The 19,595-nt window shown below is 33.4% G+C and overlaps 1 protein-coding gene across 3 annotated transcripts in view; it reads left to right on the top strand.

The window, feature by feature from the left end:
• LOC108684547 (DE-cadherin-like) overlaps window positions 1-18,684 on the top strand; it is a 141,267-nt gene extending 122,583 nt beyond the window's left edge. For 2 of the 3 annotated variants that reach the window (XM_018188928.1, XM_018188927.1), the window contains exons 3-17: window positions 6,812-6,885; window positions 10,343-10,478; window positions 11,047-11,285; window positions 12,703-12,891; window positions 13,297-13,601; window positions 13,714-13,984; window positions 14,160-14,739; window positions 14,818-14,999; window positions 15,086-16,424; window positions 16,674-16,897; window positions 16,974-17,189; window positions 17,270-17,609; window positions 17,687-17,839; window positions 17,933-18,119; window positions 18,222-18,684. In XM_018188928.1, the coding sequence (XP_018044417.1) occupies window positions 6,812-6,885; window positions 10,343-10,478; window positions 11,047-11,285; window positions 12,703-12,891; window positions 13,297-13,601; window positions 13,714-13,984; window positions 14,160-14,739; window positions 14,818-14,999; window positions 15,086-16,424; window positions 16,674-16,897; window positions 16,974-17,189; window positions 17,270-17,609; window positions 17,687-17,839; window positions 17,933-18,075 (4,391 nt within the window). In that variant the 3' untranslated portion in view covers window positions 18,076-18,119; window positions 18,222-18,684. The remainder of the gene's footprint in view (window positions 1-6,811; window positions 6,886-10,342; window positions 10,479-11,046; window positions 11,286-12,702; window positions 12,892-13,296; window positions 13,602-13,713; window positions 13,985-14,159; window positions 14,740-14,817; window positions 15,000-15,085; window positions 16,425-16,673; window positions 16,898-16,973; window positions 17,190-17,269; window positions 17,610-17,686; window positions 17,840-17,932; window positions 18,120-18,221) is intronic. The other variant, XM_018188929.1, reaches the window with a different exon arrangement.
• The last annotated feature ends 911 nt before the right edge of the window (window positions 18,685-19,595 follow it).

Here is a 19,595-nt window from a genome sequence, read left to right as displayed (position 1 = left end):
ATATTAAAATTCAATAAATCGGTTCAAAATTATATTTGGCGTTATACGAGGGTCATTTGAAAAGTTTTGAGCCTTAACAATGAAAATGACATTATTCGTCAAAATCATTTTGGTACTACATAGGTACATGTTTTGAAAGATGTCTGCGAAAATTATAGTCATTTTGGATGATCAGTTGTTGTTTGACAATCATTTATGCCAGTTGGTGTCAATGTTTTTGTTTGATGAAAATTTTTGTCTGCGCCAAACTTTGAGCCTAAGAAACAGGAAAAATCGTTGAGAGCCAGATCTGGTAAACGAGGAGTGTGGTCAATCAATTCGAACTTTAATTTGTAAATTTTTGTCATGGCAACTGCTGATATTCGATTTTTTTACAAAAGCATTGATATCAACTGGCATAAATGACTGAGCATCCAAAATAACTACAATTTTCGCAAGTATCTTTCAAAACATATACTTACGATTAGTAGTACCAAAATAGTTTTGATGAATAATATCATTTTCATGTTGTGGCTCAAAACTTTTTGTATAAGTATGCATATATTTTTATTAATATGTCTTTCTTATTTTTAATGGTATTATTTTTACAACAGTAAGACAATTCAACGTAAACAAAGCAATAAGAGTTTTTATGAAATTTCGTTGATACTTTTTCACGAATTTCTCTATCCAATTTAACCTCTTCAGACCTGATTTTAATGGAGAACCGTTCAAAAAAATTTTTTTAATTTAATTCAAAAGCACTTTAATAAATAATTCACATTAAAAAATTAATTTTTTTTTATTTTAAGTACTTTTCCAACATGTACATTAGTCTGTACATTTAATTTCAGATGATAGTGATAGAATTCAATAATTTTGATGGGTAATATCTTCAAATTTGATGTACATTGCAATATATACAGAGTTTAAAAGGGTATGTAATTAATTTTCTTTAATTATTAGGCAATCAACTCTAATAACTGTTGACGTTCGCTGAGTAAAACGGTCAGTATTATTATTTTTACCATAATTTGTGCCATTTTTTTACACCAATTGTGCATCGCGCAAACCGAGAAGGGTGCGTGCGTAAAGTTTCGCCGGTACATGCGCGCGACCTAATTATTCATAATTCTCATGTTAAATAAATTCCGCAGAACGGAGTAGATAGTAAATATGCGCCGCGCCCATCCGCGGCAATCTTTCATCAAATCAACTCCTCACTCTTTGTGATAAGCAACGACAGTGTCGGGAATATTGTGTTGTACAGATGCAATTATGCGAGCTTTCTTTCTGGGCTCTTCAGGGGAAAAGATATATAGGCATCCCTCGAGGATGTGCGAATTGGGTCACGCGTTTGGAACGCAATATGTCAAACATTCGCACGACGTGTTCGCTCGCAGAAATGCGTAATTCGAATTTCCATAAGCCTTAAACTAAACTAAATAAACACATTTTGCCTTTCGGGTTATCATCGCGTGCTCGAGACCAGTTTTACCTCACGGCTGTGCCTACACACACACCTCACGAAACTATTAGTCATCTTTCGCTCGAAAATCACTATGTGACGTTTCACGATGGCAGGTGCACGGGTAATTTATTTCTCGGCATCGCGAAAATATGCATCAATACATATTTTCTCCTTTTTTTAATGCTTTAATTAAAGCCAATCGAACCGGGCGTATCCTCGCATCGCGCATGCGTTAGTAGTGCTTTTTAGAGATTACTCAATACGGAAGAACAATCGCTGACCGAGAGTATAATTAGCAAGCTCTCGCAGTTTATCATCGCCTTCTGTCTCGTTCCTTTCTCACTGTTCAGTCTCGGCGTGCATTTAACAATAATCCCGCCATAATACTTTCTAAAATTAAAGAATTGTTTCTCGATATTTTTTTAAGTTGAAGTATTTCTCGATATTTTTTTTGAATCTGGCTATTTTTGACAGTTGTAATCCTTGCACATAATTGATGATGATAATTATGTAATTCTACTGCATGGCAAATAATTAAGTAACTTAAATTGATAACATAGGAATTTTAGGGTATAGAAGCATAAATTCATGCATAAGGCACAAGATAATCAATCAATCAGAATTTTTTATTTCATGGAAAAAAAGGAAGAATTTTGGTTGATTCATTTTTTTATATTCATATATTTTATGTGTTATGCTTTATGCAAGATTCTATGCTCCCGCTATTATAATAGACTTAAATAGACGTTGTGATGTACATGGGAATTCTTTTTTTCGCGGTGCAATCGCGCTTTACGCGATGAAGTAATTTTTACTATTTTTTATAAAATTCATCAGGGAGTCGGACTCCCTCTCGCGTCCATAACAAACGGCGCGCAATTATGCTGAAAAGTGAGAATATAATTAGCTTCATTTTATAATGAGCATTTGATACTATCATAAATTTCATTTTTAGCGTCCCTGGCGATTGTTTCAGAGATGCGTATCGGTCGCTTCAGGAAATATCGTGCCACGCGACAACTGGGCGAAATATGAAAAATGCGAAACGCCCGCGCGCGATGCGATTCCTTTTACAGTTGACGCTTTTCCGATGACGTTGCTGATAACGCTGCACCGACGATAATACCGGAAATGGCATCCCCCGTTGTCGTCGCCATCGGCCAATCCACACTCACGAAAAAGTCCGCATTTTCATAAATTTCTATCTTTGTCCTCCCATCCGTGATTCTTCGATGACGTACTCTATATACATATGAGGAGCAAAATTGGCAGAATTATGCAGTGCGATAGGATTTCGTACAATAAGTATAAAGAAAGGCGATAAATTCGAAAAATGTTTTAATCCAATTGGATAAGTTAATAGCACATTTTATCGCGGAGTGTTCTCGCAGAGATAAACGTGCGCGCTACGCTGATATGTAAAATTGTAAAATTATATTACGTTCATATATTACATTTAGACGATTTTTCGCCGTAACACGATTTGGGTATTAACGAAATAACAGGCGTGGCAGGCTGCTTAAGCGGCGCAAATACACATTGTATTGTCGGCCAACTGGTTCCAGTGTGCACTTAGTAAAATGAGGATTAATAATATAATTTCTGTAATCCACATCGAATATCGTTGTTGGTGCGAGTGACTTATGAAAAAATTTACCGCGGAGTGTGCCGACTGATAAGCGTCAATTGAAACCAGCTACACTTTTATCAATTTATTGTTTAACTATTCACACTGCCGTAGTTCGACCTAGTTATTATGCCATTTGCGGCAATTTGAGATGAAATGAAAATTATTACGATGAAAATTATTACGGATACTACGGTGATTTCTACAATTATATCGAGCAAATAGACCTTTGAGGAATTTGTTAATCGTCTTTCTAACAAATTAACCATTCCGAGTTCTCCACTGGCGCGGCGGCTATCAAGTTTCACAAATTCGCAAGCACTAAATAAACTAGATGATGTTCTCAGTAATTTTCAGCTGACGCGGCGCAGGGCACGATCGATCATCCGTCGAAGAGCGATTATTAAAGTACGAGTGATGATCTTTTCATTTACTTGACGTAAAAGAAAGTAAATATGAATAAATAGAAAGAAAAATCCGTAAGTTGACGAGTTAGATAATATATATAGCAGATACCATGCAGATACAAATCGAGAGTTTTTCGCTGTGAATTAGAGTGTTGCACGTTGCCACCTCTTGAAAAAAAAAAGCAGGACAGGAGAAAAAGCAGTGCGGTTAAATTCAATAAATCTCACTCATCGATAGTTTCGATAAATGGTTTTGATATAGAAAACGGTGGATTCCGTACATAATCCACTATAGAACGTATCTGGTTTTTAGTTTTGTGACATAAAAGTTATTGAGTCTCTTCGGATACAAAATGGAATACTATGGTATGACTGACACAAATTCCTCCTAACGATGCGAGTATATGAGTGAGTGAGTGAGTGAGTGAGTGAGTGAGTGAGTGAGTGAGTGAGTGAGTGTGTGTGTGTGTGTGTGTGTGTGTGTGTGTGTGTGTGTGTGTGTGTGTGTGTGTGTGTAGCATAATCTTTTTGAGAAAGTACAATTACATAATAATATGGAAGATTATAATTACATATATTAGATAAACTTATCAAATATTCAGGACACGTAAAATATTAAGAAGCAGCAGAATATGCTATCTTTCTGTATTTGAATATCATATATATTCCAAATTATTATGCAGATCAAAAAATTAAATTGATGTACAGTCCAGATAGAAAGACTGACATGAGTCAGTCACCGTTAAATTGTTGATAACGTAAATGAATAATTATAATCTTTGCTAAACAATGCTGCTGTAATATCTCTGACATTTGAGCGTAACGTTAAAGTACGGTCTCGTAAAAGTAAATATACTAGTGTTTCTTGAGTGCATATCGTTCCATTTATTTGCGTCTATTTCCGGCGTTATGAGTTGTTTTATCCCAAGTAGTTGTGCTGGATTAATCCTCTCGATGGAGTAAATAATCGCGGTATTGCATCGACATTTTTCGCTCTGCAACATATATATATATACAGTCAATCTACCGCTAGCCCCGATTTTCATTGAGAAGCGTGATAAAATATAACGTGGTAAAACACAACGGAATAATATGGGAAACTTGATAAAGAAATTTCCCGCTAATATGCGGGAACTTCGCAAGCGAATGCAATATCGAGGAAAGTATTTAATGGATCTTTGGCGCGAAAGAACTAAGAGATGCGCTTTCTTCTCTTGAAAATATTTAAAAGAAACGAACGCCAGCGCGAACTAGCGAAACGATGCTTAACGCGATAGCTAATACGGAAATACAAATAGCTTCCTCATACTATACAGATGTTGCTCTCAACTCGAGCGGAACAAGATAATGGACCAAGTGTTAATTTGGACGAAGTGTTAGTTTGAGAGGAGTCGAGGACGGATCAGTTCGTGGTTACAAGTGGAGTGTATGCTCGATTGAATACGAGTGATAATAAATTGAAGTGACATCGACAATTGTTCCGAATGATTTTGATACAGAGATGGAACGATAGGGGAGGAAGAAAGGTTGATTCCCATTTCAATTATCGGGAGTTTCACAGGGGATTCCTCAATCAACGAGTTATATGTGCATAATTATGCTTGTTATACGTTGTACTTGAGCGACAATCGTTTATCAAGTTTCCCAGAGAAACATAATTAATCTCGCTGCTATGGATAATCATTAATATCAGATCAATTAGACTGTTAAACACCAGTTTTACCAATCAACCTTTATAAAATGCACGAAGATAAAAAAGAAACTCAAATACAATGTCAGAAAAATTCATGCAAGCAATTTATGGCCTAAGATGTCTGGCTTGGCTTCCATCCGTTCTGTTCCGTTATTTATTTTGTATTTCACTACATTACATAACATGACGGCTTCCGGGTGTAAGCGTTTGTGAGCCCGGTTGAATTTTATGCAATTCCGATGATATCGCTTTTACGGCGGACCAAATTTACTTAAAATTCGGGACAGTTTAAACCGCATTGTGGTTGAGCCACGCAAGCTGTAGGAATGACAGCGCTTCATCGCTAGCACGTATTGCGGTTGGAAAGCATTAACAAAAGAGTGACAGGGATTATTTTTGGTACTCAAAAATACGGACAGCGAGTGTTCAATGAAATGAAGCATTTTGTACCGCTTCTTTTCTTGTTCTTTTACACACCTATATTTCTCTTTTTTTTTTTTTATAATGAAATCGGATTATTGTATGTTTTATTACATTAATAACAATCTTAAAATTACAGACGAGTATCTTTTTCTCAACTTGCGACAGTTGTTTATTACATTAATAACAACAGCAGTCTTTGTGAATAATTTTGCATACTTGGAACTGTACTTTCTTCTACGCGCCTTTTGCTTCTCTTTGTACATTAACTTAAAGACTCAGCTAATGCCACATTAGTAATGCCGCATTAGCAATGCCTACTTTGCGCAACTTATGAATAGTTTCTAAGGTAGCGTTCCAAGTTGCATTTCTCATTCTTCGATGTTGGTGGAGTAGACGTTATTGTGAATGATGCATAAAGATCTCTGCAGTTAAGATCCGCCCCGAGATATGTATAATTTTTAATTCAGTTAGCATTTAGCACTTGGAAATTTTAAGTTAAGATTATTTCATCGCAAGTTACAAATTTTTTTTACTATTTCGCTTCCGTTATATGATTTTATACGCATACATGAAAATTCTTCTGATTGTGAAATTTCGAGGAAATACTCGATATTTTAAATTATTATGCGTAAAATGTAAACGAGCACTGCCGAGAAAATTCATGTACAGGTAAAATATAGATACAATAGGACGAATAAATGCGAGCTGAAATAATTTTTAAGAGGATTATGCTATTGAACAAGAGAGAGCAATTTCATCTTAGACATTATAAATTCAACATTTGATTTATATTTCTATATATTATTAAATAAATTTTTATCAGAGCGCCTGCTATTTTCGTCGACGTGACGTTGCTAAAGCATTAAGCGTATATTATAATCGATGAGATCTACATAAAAACAATAATAATATGTTTACGTATATCACAATTATCTCATTTGTATTATCAGTATCATGTATTACAGATTATTATTATATATATAAATTATGAGAGAAAATTATTATCGCGTTATGTTATACGAATATTAGGGTAAAAAAAAAGTTTACTCCTGCTTTATTTCGTTGTTAAATTCTTGCTTTCAAAAAGGAAGATCACGCATTATTTCTAAATTTGAACGAGGCCTTTGATCGATTTTCCTTTATCGAATGCAATATCCACAATATCTCAAATGGGCGATATCATCATCTTCCGTTTCTTCTTTATGTTACAGCGTCTGCAACGAGATTGAGGCACTCGAGACACCTGGACGAGAGATCGCAGTATCTGGGCGAGGGTAAATTATCGGTAAGTGCTTCTCGATTCGTTCTTGATTCGATTTTTCGTTCCTTTCCACCGCCATTTACACTCCTTTTCTTTTATCTTGAACATCGAACCCAATTTCTTTACTAACCAAGATCCCGGGAATGATCCAACCAGATCCCCGTACATTACCTTTCCAGTAAGTTGGATAATGGATTTGTTTCTTTCTTTCTCTCCTATCTGTCGAATAATTTAACTATGTATTTACCACGGCTGCAGTCGTCTTAACGTGATATCGACGAGTCTGAATTCATTGCTACTCGTTGGATATGTACGGAACGTGCAAAAAGTCATGAGATAGAATGAATTTAAAATATTGTATTTTCATCAGATGATTAATTATTCCCACATAATCTTGGATTTGTAATTAAATGAAATTAAAATTCATTCATTCTTAAGAGAGTATAAACTTAAAAGATATTCAAGCCAATGAAATATCGATAGACGCGAATTTCTATCTGAAATAATATTCAAAATATAATATCATTATTCAGTATTAATACTTGCTTAAAAATATCGATATATTATATATATTATATATTGATTATAATATAATTGATTAAATAAATATCGACTTTTATTTAAATTTTACTTATACCAAATATTGATCATATTAGCTGTGAATCTCTTCATGTATCAATAAAAAATTCAACAATTAATGATTTTCAATAATCGAATTACGCGGATAAATCGTTCGAATCTATTAAATATAAAATCATGTATAGCTGCCAGAATTGAAATGTACTTAACTTTTCTATAATGAAAAGACGTATTTAATCAAATAGTTCATTCTAGATTGATCAAACTCGTAACTGAACCTTGTTTGGAATCTAATCTCATGAATAGATACAGCAGAGAAGTTTCCTACAATTTAGATATAACCTAAACTCCATATGGCAGAGGTAACTACTTAAACTTTAGTATTTTAATAATTAAATTCAATTGCAACTGCGAAGGAAATAAGTTGAATAAGGCAATAGATTTCTGTGATTTTTAATTAATTAAATATTATTTTATATTGTATAAATACTATCAATGTTATTAAAAATAATTAGAATGAAATTCTAATTGTTTTTATGCTGTTAAAATGGAAACAGATATTTTAATAATTTATACATATACATAAAATATATCTTTGCATTATGTATTTATTTTTATTTATTTACATTCAAATTAAAATGAAATTACATGTTTTACAACTCAATTGGTCACACTCTTTCAATTTTTAATGTAAGATATCTTATTAACTTACTTTTAATTAAATTTTTCCCAAGGAAAAAATCGAGAGAATTTAAAGAATAACGAGAAAAGATTACTATCGTTGTATCTTTTTCAAGATACATGAGAGATAATATATAATAACTATATGTAATTTTTTATACATATTATATTAACAAAGTAAGATTTATTACTCAGCTCTTTACGAAATTTTATTGCTTTTACCTTACTCTTCAATTCCATTTCATCCATTGCAAATCAGAGATGATAGTCGCAGTGAAACTTGGTCTTTTGCGAATATTAAACATTGCGCAAAAACATCACGAGCAATTTGCATCACACGAAAGCTTTCTCGCTTTCAATATTAAATTAGCAGTCGAGTGTATCTCGCTGCTTGTATGCATCGTTAGGGTAACTCCAGTATACATATCGCACCTATTGAAAATTTAATTTATCAAGTATTATTTATTACGTTTACGGTAAATGAATTATATCGATAAAAACTTTATACTATCTATTACAATAAAAAATTAGAAATATGAAATATTTACTTTTTACACAAAAAACTTTTTAAAGCTTCCATTTTTACTATGTATTCTATATGTATAAGGAGAGGATACACGACTATTCAAGTTTATTTTAAATTTGCGTCTAAAGACACTATTTTGCATCTGAATTTTAATGAAAAACGCCCAGAAAATCAGAATCCTCATGGTTTTTTTTCCAAGATTTCAACAAATGCCCCGGATTTTATTGATGGAAATTTTCTTTCGAACAAGTCTGCAGGAATCAGCTGTACATATAATGTAACGGGGTTAATATGCTAAAACGCGGCTAACTTGTTTATCGTTAATGAGGTTGGAGGAAAATACGAGAGCGAATACCGGCGCTATATCGGGAGTAACGCATGACGTCGGTAAAGTGCTGTGCGAAATTCTAAGCGGTCTGAGAGGTTTGCTAGAAGGCGTGCTTCACCGTGCGAGCAAACACGGTGAATATACGTGGATTATGTTTCTTACCAAATGTTGTTTATTCAGGAATATTGTTATCCCCTGCAGGACAGAAAATAGTAATGAATATTAATGTCACGACCATTTAATTACATTGAAGATAACAGTCTAATGTGATCGCGTCCAAGGAAAGCGGAGATATTTAGCATTATTATGAATGTTATCCCTCGTTTTGACAGGATTGATGAAAAATTCGACGTCAGATATATTACTATTTGCAAAATTAATTTTTTAATTTATGAATTTTTTATATATCGTTATCAGTTATTATTCATGATACACATTCTTTCTCTCTAAATTTTGAATCAGTGGATAGTCACTAATTATCCAACGGCATATCTTGATACTGGTGATCAATGAAGTTCAACTAAAAAAGGAAGAACGAAAAAATTGAGCATTGTATATGTACTAAAAATAAAATATTGATAGTTGTATGTTAATTTCAATTTTCCAATACCATATTTATTGAATTATTTTATTGAATTTAAGCACTAAAACAAGTTAGTTAGATTAATAAAGATTAGCTAGATTAAGGATCTCACATTTAATTCACTGATTACCAATGGCATACTTGGCACTGATATCAGTGATTATCCACTGATTCAGATTTAGAGAGTTCTCTTTTCTTCTGTCTTCCTCTTCCTCTATAGTTCAAAAGTTAAACGCCATGTCAATCGTGTATTACGTATGTTAAACATCGGATCGATCCTAATCATGATGAAATGGTAACACAATGCACGAGGTAAACAATTGCGACTAATAATTTTTAGAGGATATGACTTATCGAATCGCAATAGATCGCGTAACGTTGTACAAAGCTGGGATTTATGTTAGCCCTGCCACATGTCTATTCTAATCGTAGGTCGTCAACATCAATGTGAATTATTATGAAGCGTTTAAGTACGGTGCTCCGTTTTTTTTCCTTTTCCTCCCTTTTTCACTTTGTGTTTCTATCTTCCCTCTCTTCTTTTTCAGACTGTATTGGATCTTTATGAGGAAACGCGATATAATAGACCGCCGGGATATACGCCATGATTAATGGCGCTCGGTTTATGAGGAACGCTTTGATTTATCGAGTAATTGTTCTCTAAAGTCTTTCCCATCTGCATCGCGCCCCGCCAAGTTTACCGATTAATCCCCCGGACATCTTTCGAGGGTGCTCCACGCCAAGTAACACTCGCGTTAATAGCTGTCCGTTTCTCTTGCGCTTTCAGCTCGATGAAAATCACAACCACAAGCCGGTGTTCTCCAATTGTGCAAGTTACGCGCCAGTGGTGAAGGAGGAACAACCACCTGACACAACGGTGATCCAGGTACACGCCGAAGATAGGGATCCACCGGAGGAAGGAGGTATTGTATAATAGTGCGACATCATCACATATGTCACATATATCATGCATAAAATGTCGTATTAAATTATGTGCATAATAAATAAAATTTATATGCTTGCCAGTTCTATGATCTTCAAAGTTTCAGGACTTCGAATCGAAATAAATGGGGAACAATTACAAGACACATTCTGTGTTGAGTCTGTTTTTAATTTTTTAATTGTATACCGTGTTGCTGATACACTTTTCATTTATTATTTTTATGGATTTACACGAGATGCTACCTCCTCCAGTATAAGAACGAGAAATATATGTGTCAGAAAAATGGAAATATCTCGCCGCATTATTAACTGATAAAGCAGATATATGTAATTTTTTTTCTTTCATGCCAACAAATCACGAACAGAATAAATCGAAATTTTTTTCAAGACATTCAAAACTTCCGAGATTTTTTCCAAGATTTCGGAAAGTTCGAATAATATTTTACTTAAATATTCAGTTTTCATATAATTAATTTATTTGAAAATTTTCATAAAAAGGATTCAAATTTCTATTATTAATTATCCATTTATTTGATCTCACATTTTCAGGTACCATTACGTATAGCTTTGCTAAGGATCCTAAGGATAGGTTAAAATTCGCAATCAACAATAAAACGGGTCTCATCACTACGACCCAGATACTCGACAGAGATGAACCCGCCAGAGAAAAAGAAGTTTATCTCACGGTACTCGCGACTGACAATGGAAGGCCGCAGCTAGATGACCATTGTACATTCAAAGTCACTATCGAAGACGTGAATGATAATTATCCTGAATTTGACAAAGCGGTACGTTGCTAACTACCTAAGTTACTAACTCATTATCAACTTTCTTGTAGTTCCCATCTGCAAATACGAATCTGAGTGCATGTGGTACGAATAAACGTTTACATTATGCATACGTTGCAATTATACGTATGTAATAGACTTAAGCCAGATTCTACTAAAGAAATGGAAGAAGAACCATGAAATCTTTTTTTTTTCATGATATTTATAAGATAATAGTATGTTAATTATGATAAAGAGTTGATTTTTTAATGAATAAATAAAAAAATATAAAATAAATTCTTTTTATACGAAATTTATTTTTGATAAAAATGACTTATTATTAAAATGAGAAGAATTGATTTCTTCAAAATCTTTTTTAAAAACTAATTTTTTAATTAATAAGAATAAATTCGTAGTAAATAGATAATTTTACATGTATAATTCATACGCTATTAAAATATTCATAAATTTTGAAATGTAAGACATTTTTATTTATAGAAATGATGAATTATTTTAAAAATATATGAATAACTTGTGAGATATTATAGATATGGATTTCCGTACGTTTATATCGCGTGAATGAATTAATTTTTTTAACTAACATTTTTTGTAACTACAACTACTATCGCTACTAACAACTATTGCTTGAATTTTTTTTTGTTTCATTTCAATCCCAGGTCTTTCGTGGATACAGGTGGAAGGTTGGTTTTGAATACGTGATGTGAATGTCGATATGTAAATGAAAAAATAAAAGTGTTCCAAGTTTTATTTCCTCGCTTCTTTTTATGTATATGTTTGCATATTTCATGAAACAAATTGTCGTTTTAATTTTTATTTTGTATATCGAAAGTCTTTTTATGCACTTGGAAAAATATTTTTAAATTTGACTATGAGAATTTAAAAGAGTACACGATACACCTATGTTATTATACAGATGCAGAAAGAAAATATTGGCTAAATATGCCATAGCATTTTTAATTAGTTGCAGTAGCCAATTTTTGGTTGCGTTAGCCTATCGAAATTCTATGCGAATAAGTTATTAAAAATTAGGCTGCTGCCAATTAAAAATGCTATGCTATATTTTACCATTTAATTTGTTGCAGCAGCTAATCGTTTCTTTCAGTGCAAAGATTTTTTTTATTGATTTATAATTAATTACAATGAATATTATCAGCGCAGCATGGAAATTACATTCTCTGTTCATTTATTATTATTAAAGGAATAATATGTAAATTAATGTATTATATTATTTATTATTATATTAAACGAAGAAATTAACATGCATAAACGTGTGGTCTTTTAGAAATGATAATTGTACCGTAAACATAATTCGTACGAAAATTGCATGGAATACTTCACATTAAGTGCATTTTAGAATTCGTACATACGTATTGTGCTATTGTCGGTTTTCGCTAATACAATTTGGCTTGTTACACAGAATTATACAGAATCTGTGCCGCAAGATTTACCGGTGGGTCGTGAGGTCATGCGAATTTCTGCCACCGATATTGACAATGGCAATAATTCTATCGTCCGATATAGTCTGTCAGCTGAGAGACCGGATGATATCGGATATTTTTGGATCGAACGCGAATCCGGTATCATATTTCTCAACAAAACTATAGACGTAAGTAGTATGAAGGTGGAATGATGTTAAATGATAGTACTTATAATGCAAACTCCGTTTTACAATATTACTTGGAAATTAGAACTTGTAACATATATTTAATAGTTTAATCGTCATTTTATTAAAACGTTGTTTGAATTTTTATATTTATTGGCGAACTTTGCATACTCTTTTTTTTAGTAAATATTTTATACGCAAGTAATGCCTAAAATAAACTTATCTGTTGAATTATTGAAAGAAATATTTGTTACCTCATTTCTCGTATGTATTATACTAAAAATATGTCCTGAATAAAATAACACGGCGCATCAACTCATTTTTTCAGCAAGCTTGAGTTTCCCCCTTTTCTTTATTTAACAAATCGCATAAACATTCTTGCATTATGATCATTATGAATTTTTGCAGCGGATTCCAGGTTCTAAATTCGGTATGATAGTTAGCGCCACGGATCTTGGTACCGAAAAGCCACTGAGCAGCAGCACGTCTTTTTACATACAAGTTGTGGAATCACATAAGAAGGCGCCATCTTTTGTACCAAGACCAGCAGAACCGATCAAACTTAAAGAAGATTTTAGAGATTATGATGCTAGCATTGTCCGTTTACAAGCAGTATCCAACATCGATAATTCTAGTAATTCAGACAATTTGTATCTAACTTTTGAGCTGGTAATTGGAACAACGGAACAAACTAATAAAGAACATACGTTTAGGTACTATACCAATTGTACTTACTACTTTTTCACTCCATATAATTTGGAATGTAACGTATTAACAATTGCGAATCAACTCTATTTTACATATTTTATTTTGTACTAATTGTAGATTAGAATCTAATAAAGATGTAGCAGACATCAAGTTGGGTTTGCAACTTGATTATGAGAAGAATACGCAGTACTCGTTAATAGTGAGAGTAAAAAATAATTATCAGTTAGCTGCCGAAACGGTAGTCGATATCGAAATTTTAGATGTAAATGACAACATTCCAGTCTTTCGTGATATTAAAGGAGGAAGTGTTTTAGAAAACGAACCACCAGGAGTTTTTGTGATGCAAGTGCGAGCCATTGATGCTGATGGAACTTCTGCTAATAATCAGGTATTAAAATTATATAATATATAATGTAATTTAAATTACATTTGTGCGATGAAAGTATATATTATAAAATTGTATAAATTACATTTTGTATTACGAAAGCATGTGTTTTATTATATGATTGTACGTCAATGTTTCATTATGTTTTGCACTTAATGCAATATCTCGATTTTCAAAGGTCACCTACGAGTTGGATAACTTCAAGGATTTCTTTGCCATTGACCCGCAAACTGGTAATATTACAACGTTAATGACATTCGACAGAGAAAAACAACATATATACAATGTGAAAGTAATAGCGACGGATAATTCTCCAAGTGCTTTGTTTAAAACTGGCGAACACAATAAGGGACAACAGACGTTCCAAATCGAAATAGCTGATAAGAACGATAATCCACCTCGCTTCACCCGCAAAGTCTACACCCATAATTCGATTTATGAAAATGCCAACATTTACGAGCCTGTAACTGAAGTCAAAGTCATCGATTCCGATACGGCGAGTGTTATTACATATAGCATTATATCAGGCAACATTGATGACAGTTTTCACATTGAAGCTACAACGGGAAAAATTCGCGTGAACAAGCCGCTCGATTACGAAAAACTCACCAAGTACAATCTAACTGTGAAAGCGTTCGATGGTCTGTTTAATGATACAGCACAAGTCGAGATTTTTATCGAAAATGTTAATGATAATCCACCAGTTTTCGAAGATTTCGACAAAAATCCGACAATAGACGAAGAAAAATTGGTAGACGGTAAAGTATTAATGCAATATTTTTTTATAATCCTGCAAAGTTTGATCATTTTTTAAACAAACTTTACTGTTTGTTTAGGCTGCATCACTACTGTGATGGCTTATGATCCTGATATCGAAGACAGAAGTGCCGATCAACATATTGTCTATTTTATCGCTAAAGAAGAGCAACAACCCTTGATAGGAATCGACAAATTTGGTTGTATGAAACTGAAGAAGCCATTAGATCGTGATCCGCCGAATGGTTTTTCAACATGGACTGTGAGTTATTAGTCGTATATTTACCAAGTCAATATCTTAAAAAACTTAATTTCTTTTGTTATTGTTTCTTTTGATGATTTTAACAGGTTACCGTAAAGGCGAGAGATGAAGATGATAGCCCATCAGCCCTTCGAGAATTAGTTACTGTTAATATTACTCTTAGAGATATAAATGATAACGCTCCTTTTCTCGATATGCAACCAGTTATTTGGGGTGAAAATAAACCACATGGCAAGATAACCGAGTTGAAGGCACGAGATTACGACTCCGATGATAATGGTCCGCCATTCAAGTTCAGAATCGACGATACTGCGGACAATGAAATTAGATCTAAATTTGACATACGTGATACTAATTTATATTCGCGTGTAATGTTTGATCGAGAAAGGCGGAAGAATTACAACATTCCGATAGCGATTACGGACAGTGGTGCGCCGCCAATGACGGGTACCTCGACGCTTACTGTGATCATAGGCGATGAGAACGACAATCCCATGCGCGAGGGTTCAAGTTCTATATTCGTTTATAATTACAAGGGAGAAGCTCCTGACACAGAAATCGGACGGGTTTATGTTAACGATCCAGATGATTGGGATTTACCTGATAAATCTTTCAAGTGGGCTTCTTCTCATGACGGTTTCCATCTTGATACCAATACTGGCATGATTACTTTATTGTCAGGTACGACGAACGATACCTTTGTATTGAAATTTATTGTCACCGAAGAAGGTCAAGATATTCCATTGCATCAAGTAAATGCTTACGTAAACATTACTGTCAAGGAACTTCCCGAAGAAGCTGTTCATAGATCTGGTTCCGTACGATTTTATGGGATAACAGCGGAGCAATTTGTAGAACCTGACGAATCTGGTGTCAGTAAAAAGGATATATTCCAAGAGAAATTGGCAACTATGCTAAATATATCGGTCGAAAATGTCGACGTGTTCACCGTACTTCATTCGCCTCATCATAATAATAGAAGCTTGCTGGACATTCGATTTTCGGCACATGGCAGTCCATATTATGCTCCTGAGAAATTGAATACAATTATAGCGCAACATTCTAAAGAAATTGAACGAGAGATGAAAGCGGATATCTTATTAATGAACATTGATGAATGCCTATTCGAGAAGCTTCATTGCAACGATTCCTGCCGCAATTACTTGAACACCAGTACCGTTCCATATGTCGTTTATACTAACACCACTTCGTTTGTCGGTGTTAGGGCGGTCGCAGATCCACTGTGCATTTGTCATGTGGCGGAACCTATTATCTGTTTAAACGGTGGTACTCCTCTGGCAGGACGATGCGAGTGTCCCCCTGGTCTGGAAGGACCGAGATGTGAACTATTGGGTATTGGCTTTCACGGAGACGGCTGGGCTATAATGCCGTCACCTGGTCAAGTTTGCGACGACTCACATTTAGGTAGATGCCATAAGTGATGAAAAACGATAAAATACCGAAATCAATTGGATTTTGAAATCCTTCACTTTTGCCACTAGCTCTTATAGTAACATGCTCCATATTTCTTACATGCTTACTATTTCTGTATTACTGCTTCTGTAATTCCGTGACCTTTATCAATATTTAATCAACCTTTTATATTTTTATAATGAATTTTCGTTTATACTATTTCCGTTTTTCATATTTATATTTACGTGTGTATGATTATAGGATTGGAAATAACGCCACACGTGGACAATGGTCTTGTATTTTATTTTGGCCCCATGAATTACAATCCGAAGCTTCGAATTCAGGATTTCATGTCTCTTGAACTTCAACAAGGCTTTGCTGTATTGTATGTTGATTATGGAACTGGAACTGTAAGACTAGATCAAAAACAAATTAAATTAACAGACGGCAAGAGCCACAGAATAGACGTTTACTGGAAGAAAACTGTAAGAATTCTCATTGTACATACACCGTTTTGTTCAAGCTAAATATGCAAATTATATTAATTTGTTTTTTTTCCAGTCCATAGAGATGGTAGTTGATAAGTGCGGTATATCGGCTTGCATGAGTCTTACTGCACCGCAAGGCACCAATGAATTTTTAAATGTTAACAGTCCGATGCAAGTAGGCGGTACATTAACTAATTTAGCGCATTTAGCATCAAATTTAGGATGGGATTATAGACCGACTAACAAAGGATTTGTCGGTTGTATACGCAATATGACACTCAACGGAAATGTAAATAAAATAAAGAGATATAATAAAAACACACACACATAGCTTATGATGAGACATTAAGTTACATCCTTTTGTTTTAGACATACAACTTGGGTATGCCATCGTTGTCTAGAAACGCAGATCCTGGCTGCGATCATGGCATGGCAAAGGCAATCTCGTTTGGAATTGATACAAACTTTATAGTAGCTATTTTAGTTTGTGTATTGATATTGTTAATATTGCTTGTAGCGGTAGTTGTGCATAGGAGAAAGACAGATGATATGTATAAAGATATGGACGATATCCGAGAAAATATTATTAATTATGAGGACGAAGGAGGCGGTGAGGTTGACACGGGTTATGATTTAAATGTCTTGAGAGCCATTTATGATGCACCACCTATTGATTCGAAAATAGCTCCAATTGGCCTACAGGGTAGAGGTATGATAATGAGATATTATCAAAGTGCTATTTACATTATGAATTGTATGAAAACTAAAGAATAATTTTTTATAAAGGAACCGATGAAGTTCCAGATATTTGTGGTTTCCTAGATGGTAAGAAAGAAAGTTGCGATAAAGATCCTGAAACAAATCCATTCGATGATGTAAGGCATTATGCTTATGAGGGAGAAGGCAATTCAGAAGGCGATCTATCATCATTAGCTTCCTGTTAGTATTTTTAAATTTCAAAGTGGGCTTATATTTTTATATTATTTTCTTACTTAATCTCATTATGTTTTTTTTTTTTTTTTTCATTGACAGGCACTGATGATGGAGATCTCAAGTTTAATTATCTATCTAATTTTGGACCAAGATTTAGAAAATTGGCAGATATGTATGGAGAAGATCCAAGTGACGATGAAAGCGACGGAATTGGTGAACGAGGAAGCGAGAGTTGGTGTTGAATTTTTCTAAATGAAAACATCGTAGATATAAAATTTTATCGCAGGTAACGTTGTTTGCTTGGAAAATTTTTAAATATTACAATTTCACTCTACAATACATTATTCATCTATATCATTATTTTATTTGCCAAAAACACATTTTACAGACCCGTTCCTGATTGTGTGAATCATACATGAGAAGCATATATGCCACAGAATTTACACTGTGTGTATTTCCAAAGCCCCAGATTCCAATTAATCAAAATTAATTGGAAAGAAACGAGGCTTGTACTTAAATATGGTCTCATTCTAATCGAATACTCTAATTTGACGATTGAAGAAACGAAGAGCGTATGATACGTCATCATCGCAATTATATGTAATTAACGCGTATGATTTATTAGTGGACGGAATGACTTTTATGATTATCATGAGTGACTGTAACGCTATGTAAACTTCGTTTACTCGTAAAAGTGATGTGTATCTTATACTGATTCTTATAATGAATTTTTATATTGTGTCTATAAAACCTAGACGCGCATTTATGCTATACTTTTACGTTAGAAGTGATATATGTGTATAAGTGGAATGAGAGAAAATAAAGATGAGAGAAAAATTCATTGTACATTGCACGGCATGTGAACATTAAAAGTTCTGGATTCATGTTCTCGTATGTATTTTGACGAGTTGGACAATCGACATTTCTATGCATCCACGATTCTCTCCTTTTTTATTTTTAACTTAATTATTTAATATACTTATGGCATTCGCATTTTGACAAATTACAATAAGCGATGCTCCATTTGTTAGAAATACCGTCCTGGTATTTTTAATGTATTGGCATAAATATTGTATTATGTAAACGGTTTAATACTTCGCCAATTATTTTGTTCGAAAATTATTTATTATTGGAGAATAATATACAAAACGATAAAACTGCCAAAATTTTTGTTAAGTTTTTAAAATAAAAATCAAAGAAAATCCACATGATAAAGCTAATAATAATATTCATATAAACCTGCTCTTTTTTTCCTTTCAAATTCTTTGGTTTTTAGTCAGAAGCTTTTTTAGTAATCAGAAAATAGAAATGTTATGTACAAATTGTATTATACAGTTTCTTTTTTCTTTGTTTAAATTAAAAAGATATTGCTATGCACAAATTGGCAAAGTATTAAGTCAATTTTTAAAATTATTCATTCATCAAGTTAGAACAAGAGAAAAAGCTACTGTCTATTTTTGTTAATATTTTTTTTTATAATTATGTAATAGCAACGAAATGCTATGTGACTGACTTTAGAACTCGCCGTCTATGAAAACTTGAGTAACTTACATAAAATATTCTGATTTCCAGATTCAAGAAAACACTTATCTGTATATGCATTATTAGCTTTAAATATTATATTACATTCCAGTAGTAAAGAGATTGTAATCGAATGACATCAGTTTATGAAAACAGTTCGTCAAAAACGTTACAATTTTGTAATCAAATCTACAACGAGAATATAATTTTTGTCAGTAGAACATTCTTGAGTCTGGCAATC

This window comes from Atta colombica, unplaced genomic scaffold (assembly GCF_001594045.1).
Source record: "Atta colombica isolate Treedump-2 unplaced genomic scaffold, Acol1.0 scaffold135, whole genome shotgun sequence".
In the NCBI taxonomy this organism is placed as follows: domain Eukaryota; kingdom Metazoa; phylum Arthropoda; class Insecta; order Hymenoptera; family Formicidae; genus Atta; species Atta colombica.
The sequence above is the reverse complement of the archived record's forward strand: the minus strand, read 5'-3'. Positions and strand labels throughout refer to the sequence as shown.